Raw genomic sequence first — 6,320 nt, 5'->3', positions numbered from 1 at the left:
TGGTGACTTGGGAAGAAAAACACCATCACTCCAAATGTCCCCCCCCTTCCTCCTTCTTCCCCCAGCTTTATATATTGAGCATGATGTCATATGGTCTGGAATATCCCTTTGATCAGTGGGGGACAGCTGTCCCAACTGCGTCCTCTCCCAATTCCTTGTGTACCCCCAGTCTCCTCTCTGGTGGGATGGGGTAAGGAGCACAAAAGGCCTTGATTCTGGGCAAGCCCTGCTCAGCAACAACCAAAACATCCCGGTGTTATCCTTTCCAGAGCAAAACCAAAATATAGCCCCATACCAGCTATGATGAAGATAAATTCTACCCCAGCCAAAACCAGTACACCATTGCTAATTTCAAAGAAACTGTTTACATGACAAAAGAAAAAAAAACCAGTTGTGTTTTGTGCTCTCTGCACTCAGTAGAAAGAAAATTTGGTCTCTGAATTGCAGATTTTACAATGATTGTCTGTTGACAGAAGAAAACCCTCAAATGAGCAAAATGTGAGGTTTTATGTACAGTGAAGACTTTACAGCAGCTTGTTGTATTATGGAACATTGTAACACATGACTTTCACCTTGAGTGGTAAAAAAGTCTGTAGGAATTTTCTTTCAGGCATTGTGTTATGAACAAGCAGAGAGTTTTATTATGGCCAGATATTCAGGACAAGAGCTGAGGAATATATCCACATCCAAACAATTCTCCCATGCAAGCAACAACTGCATGAGGTTTTGACATTTGTTAGTGACACTGCTCCAGACACCATCCCCCAAATCCCCAGCAATAAGGCAACTGCATGGCTTAGGGGATTGGTAATCGGATACCTCACCTCCAGGTCATCGTAGGTCTCTGGTTCAAGAGCAACAAGGCTTTGTAATGACTTAAATGCCATTGCATATTTATTTGGAGAAGTGAGCGTATGATTTCTGTGTAACAAGCAGTAGATGTCCACATATAGATACAAACATTGTGACAGTTGCCAGCCTGTTTGAAACATTTGAGTGACTGAGTATCAGTCTAACAGAGATTGATTAATAATAGTTGGAATTGTGTTTTGTTTTAATGCTCCCCATATAGTAAGAGAATCATGGTGTATGTATGTATATGTGTATACATATATAATGTATTTATTCTACTTTTATATATACTTATATTTTTATATATAAATTTATATTTACTTACATTTTGTGACTGAGTGAGACAAAAGCCTGTGTGTAACCCTGCCTCTTTTTCTCTCCAGGTTGTAAAAGACTTTGAAACATGGTTTTGAATAGTACTGGAAGCAATCCAAAGACAAATTTAATTTGAATTTTTTGTCTTAGCTGATACAAATTCAACAAGAGCGAAAATATGTTCTGTAGGTCTTCTTAGGCACCTTACTACATAGGAGAAACTGTAAGTGCAGAATTTGAAACTTAAGCACATCCTTAATGAGGATACAACTGAAATAAAACTACTTCCAAGGTCAGTATTAATCCAATACTTCTGGAGTCAGACTGCATGGCCTGTGCATGAGAAGAAAAACGGTAGATGATGCTCCCTGATGAGGGACCAGGACAGGCAGGTATAATGGTCAAACAGAAACATGACGCCTTCTCCAATCTCCTGCCATTGGTGGTTCCAGCAGAGAGAGGGGCTGGCTGGCATGAACACCCTGTCCATTGACCCGTACTGCCTCCCAGTGGGCATCGGCTACTTCTCTTTCGGGATAAAACGCAGGGGGGTTTAAAATGCCTGGTACAGAAGCCATTGTCCTCGGATAGCTAATGGGGGAGGTCACTGACAGCAAGACTTTGGGTATCTAAAACCACAACGACAAAATTCTTGCTCATCTTCCAAGTGTGTAGCTCTCTGTGAAATCACGGATGCATGGTTTACCTTTGCCTATGTTCATGCAGAACATACACCTCCGTAAGAAAAAAAAAACCCCAAACCGGTTTCAGCCGGCAGCCTTACAAATGTGAGTTCTCATCATATCAACTTGCACACAGACGGCTCTGTCCCCACCACTCTCAGCTCTGAGGAGCAGCAGCAGAGTGGTATCACATCCCATGGCTGTACCCTCCATGCAGTGCTATGAGTAACTTTTTTTTTCTTCTCACTTTTTTTGAATGTGCTGAGAGCAACAGCACAGGACATTAAAATGGGATGCCAAAAATGAAGAATGAAACAACATGAGGAAAGAGCACTGTTTGCTGCAGTAAGGTCTCCACAAAGGAGTGAAGGAAGAGTTGGGGAAACGCTTTTGTACTTCTTTGACAGCCTACAGACTTTCACAGTTTACAGCCTCAACTTGCCTGTTCCTTCTGGGCTCAGCAAGACAAGAGATCTGTTCAGAGCTGGGCACCTCAACTCTATGTGTTAACTCTAACCCAAAAAACCCCTAACAATCCCTCCCAGCCTTGTGCAGATGTTGTTACCTACCTGAAAACAGTCACCTGAATCTTTGTTTTGGGATATTTGTGTGGTTGCTGCAACTTCAGACAGGGAGCGGGCTTTGGGGAAAACAGTTCTGTGCTCCTGTGGAAGTCACAGACACTTGTAAGGATTAGAGCTGTTGCCCGTGCCTTAAACTTTGCATTTGTCTATGTCTCATACCTTGATCTTACAGAATGGGGAAGAAAAAGACACCACTCAGTGCTGTAGCACAAGTTTCATGAATAAACAAAGCCTTCTATGTCTAGGTGTGTCCAACTACAAAGGTCACTTAGGTGTGGGGGGTTTTTTTCCTCCAAAGTTATCCTGTTCAGGGTGTAATATCCTGTTTCATTGCTGCAGTCCTTGTCGTTGAAAGTCAATGTTCAGGATCCATGCATCTGATATCCTCCCAGTGCCCTTAAGAAATAGAACTGAAAAACATTAGAGCAAGGGGATAGTACTGAATACACAGAAAAGGCAAAAGTAGTATTATATTGGAAGTACTGGTTTTGCATCACTCTGGTTTTTGGAGAGCTTGCATTATCAGGTTTCTGTGTGTGTGCGCACGTGTGACATTCCTTCAAAGAAGGAAATAGGATGCCTAACTTTCAGTGCAGAAAATTAGTAACAAAATAACGCACAAGCTACGGGGCTGATACCATCTCTGTAATCTTGTGCTTAATCTGCTATCCCCAAGAAAAATCTGTTGACTTTCCAGTTCTACTCTGCCCAGGCTGCACACAACAATTAATGGGCCTGCGTTACCCTACGCCTATGAAAGCCCCTAAAGTTAAACGTCTGCACCTTAATTTTTACAAATCGGTGCCCAAGCAGCGCTGCCCACCCAACTGGGAAAGCCCAAGCCCCACTCGAGGTGTCCTACTGCTCCCCCGTTTCCCCGGAGGGCTGCATGCGCTGCTGGCCGCAGCCGCGGTCCGGGCGGGAGCAGGTGCACGGGAGCGCACGCCCGGCGCGGTGCCGGGGCGGGGGCAGGAGCGAGCGGCGGCCCGGGGCGAGGCGCTCCCGCCCCGGTGCGGGGCGGCCACGTGGAACCGCGGCTCCCGCGGCGGCCACTTCCTGCTCCGCATCACTCCGGCCGCTGCGCCCGGCGGGGAGGCAAGCGCGCAGCCCGCAGCCTACCGGGGCGGCGCGGGGGAGGGAGAAAAAAAGAGGGGGGGGAAAGGAAAAAAAAAAGTTTGTACGTGCGGCGGCGGCGGCAAGAGGACAGCCTCCGCAGGCGGGCGGCTGCCGGAGAGCAGCGGCGGCCGGGGGAGGCGGGGGAGCGGCGGCGGGGCCGTGCCGTGCCGTGGGGGACGGAAGGCGGCCGGTGCGCGGGGCCGGGCGCTGCGTGCGCGGCGGCGGGAGGCAGAGGGCGGGCGGGAGGATGCGGCTGAAGCTGGGCTTCCTGCTGCGCGCCGTGCTGCTGGCGGGCAGCTTCTTGGGGCTGCTGCTGCTTTGGTCCTCGCTGTCGCCCCGCGCCGAGGAGCCGGATCTCCCGGGACGGACGCGGGTGAGTGCGCGGCCGCGCCGGGGCGGGCGCGACGGAGCGGGTGGCGGGGCCGCCGCCCGGGATGTGACCGGCGGCGGCTGCGGGCGGGCGGGGGGCGGCTGCCCGGGCTGCGGCCTGCGGAGCCTTGCAGGCCCGAGAGGGGAGTGCGGAGCGGCGGGGCCGGCCCCATCCGGCCCCCGGAGCCGGCGTCCCTGCCCGGGCGGCGCCGCGCCCTGGGGCTGCCCGCGGCGGGGCCCGGGGGCGCCGCGTTCCGAGGGAGCCCGGGCGGCCGAGCCCGGCCGGTGTCCGGTCCGCGCCGCCCCGCCCGGCCCGGGGCCGCCGCAGCCCCCCCGCCCGCCGGGAGCGCGCCGCCGGTGTCCGCCGCCGGCGCGGTGGTGCGGGCAGAGTCCCGCCGGGGCCCTTCCCTCCCGGGACCTCCCCGCCGGCGCTGCCCTGGGCACCCGAAACGCGTGGGATGGTCTTCCCTTCGGGGGTTTTCCGTCCCTAAATAACGGCGCCGATGTCTCCTGCGTAAGTGTCCTGCCAGGGTCCCCTAGAGCTTCAACAAAGGGTGCAGGTGTTCCCTCGCCAACTCACCTAGCTGCCGCGGATCGGCTTCCCGACGCTTTACTAACCAAAGGGCAGGTTTGGCCAAGGAGAAGCAGCAGATCAGGTAATTTAAGAACAGCTCACGGAAAACCAAAAGGCGCCGGATTTATCCAGGTGGTGGTGCAGGTCTCCCACGCCGAAATGGTGGGAGCACAGATGATATGCGAGGTGGGCAGCGCTTCAGCTCACTTCCAGAAATGCTTCAGGAGGTCAGACGGACAAATCTGCAGTACGAGTCTTGCCATGGCCTTGTATTAGTCAGGTGAAAATAATCTGACCCTTTGACACCAGGGTCTTAGAAGGAGTCAAAGTAATTCTTCCGTTTTCACCAGCTGTTTTAGAGCTCAGGAAAGGAGATCGGCTTGAAGTAAGATTAGCCAAGATTAAAATAATCTTGGTAAAGTCATAAAATTTTCCAGTGATTATCTTAAAAAGGAATCTTTTATGATGTGTTCACTAATGATCTTGGACCTCTCTAGTGGGCTGCTTTGGATAATTGTGTAAGGAAAGTGAGTTGACAGAACTCGTTTTCAAAAACTGGGAATGGCTTTGGACTCCTTCAGCAGGTGCTCTGCCTTCTGAAGCTGTTAACAGTTTGCTGTATCTTGGCAGTTAGTGCTGAGATAATAGGCCATAGTGGTTTTTTTGGAGATGAGCAGTTTATTAAGTGGTGAAGTTTCTGTAATCTGTTCTAGACACAACGTGGGATTTTCTGTGTGTGGAAAAACCTTCAGGAATTTATTTGTATACCTCCAAACAAAATGTCAGGCTGTAGACATTTTGCATCAAAACCAGTCAAATTACTTTTCCTGCTCAGGAAAGGACTGTAAACAGACATGCAAAGTGACAATCTCAGAGGGAAAAAATTGTGGTTGCATTGCTGTGTAGGGCAGCGACCATCATCAGATGCTTGTTCTGGGATGACAACTGAAGTATTGTAGCCCTAGTGTGCGTGTGCTGTATCAGCTTAGGTGCTGTAATGCATTATGTTGTCCTTTCTCATGAGCCTAAAGGGTTTTGCTGGGATACTTTTGAGCTGAACCCTTGTATCACTTCCATTCACATGTGAGGTCTAATTCAGAAGCCTTTTTTAGCTGGTTTGCGTACCAGTAAAGGAATTGCAAGAGCTTTTACGGTCCTGCCTCTGATAAAGCAGCATTCTGTCTTGATTACCTGGTCTTGACCTGAGGAGGAAATGTCCATGACAGCCATCTCAGGAAATAATTCAGTCTTTGTTGAGAACAAATACAATTATATTAAGTAAACACTTTCAAAGATGAAATCTAAACAGAATACCTGGTTCATTAGCTAGATCAGCTGTTTACTTGCCATTGTGATATATATGAGAGTGACACATGCTGCTTCATAATTTTCTGAGAAACATTATTGTTGTTACTAAATTCATGTTTTGGATTGGAGTGCTTTCCACCTCGGAAGCTGCTCAGGTAAGGGATATGAGTTAAACAGCAATGACTGTGTTTCCTACTAGCGGTGCTCCGGCATATTTCTGGGAAGCTGTCAGAGCCCAAGAACATGTCTGGAGGTTAGTTGCTGCATACCCTGCATCGTGTTAGGAGAGGCAGAGCTGACCCCGTGAGCTGGGCTTGTATCTTGGAGTGTGTTCCCTGCAACACCTGGGAACAGACTGTGCCCTGGTACAGCTTCAGCATAAGGGAAGTAGGAGTTTAATCTTAACTGCTCCTGATAAATGCAGTGGTATGCACTTTGTTCAGTCATAGAAATGTGTGTATTTGCTCTGTTGTTATTTGCCCAGAAGTTTGTTAAGCTAAAGATGACAGATAAATCTTC

At 49.7% G+C, this 6,320-nt stretch overlaps 1 protein-coding gene and 1 long non-coding RNA gene across 4 annotated transcripts in view; one reads left to right on the top strand and one right to left on the bottom strand.

The window, feature by feature from the left end:
* Nucleotides 1-396: 396 nt before the first annotated feature.
* LOC116444523 lies at nucleotides 397-4,886 on the bottom strand. 2 transcript variants are annotated; one of them, XR_004240361.1, is made up of 2 exons: nucleotides 4,500-4,886; nucleotides 397-2,830 (listed from the first exon to the last, which is right to left on the bottom strand). It is a non-coding gene; the product is annotated as an uncharacterized LOC116444523 (long non-coding RNA). The 2 variants fall into 2 exon arrangements; XR_004240360.1 differs by having other exon boundaries at nucleotides 397-2,844; nucleotides 4,500-4,882.
* The window catches only part of GALNT7 (polypeptide N-acetylgalactosaminyltransferase 7), a 71,987-nt gene continuing 69,442 nt past the window's right edge, over nucleotides 3,776-6,320 (top strand). For both annotated transcript variants that reach the window (XM_032110014.1, XM_032110015.1), the window contains exon 1: nucleotides 3,776-3,923. In XM_032110014.1, coding sequence (XP_031965905.1) covers nucleotides 3,798-3,923 — 126 coding nt within the window. In that variant the 5' untranslated portion in view covers nucleotides 3,776-3,797. The remainder of the gene's footprint in view (nucleotides 3,924-6,320) is intronic.

Source organism: Corvus moneduloides, chromosome 5 (genome assembly GCF_009650955.1).
Source record: "Corvus moneduloides isolate bCorMon1 chromosome 5, bCorMon1.pri, whole genome shotgun sequence".
Taxonomy (NCBI): domain Eukaryota; kingdom Metazoa; phylum Chordata; class Aves; order Passeriformes; family Corvidae; genus Corvus; species Corvus moneduloides.
Note: the sequence above shows the minus strand (reverse complement) of the source record. Positions and strands in the feature narration are given on the sequence as shown.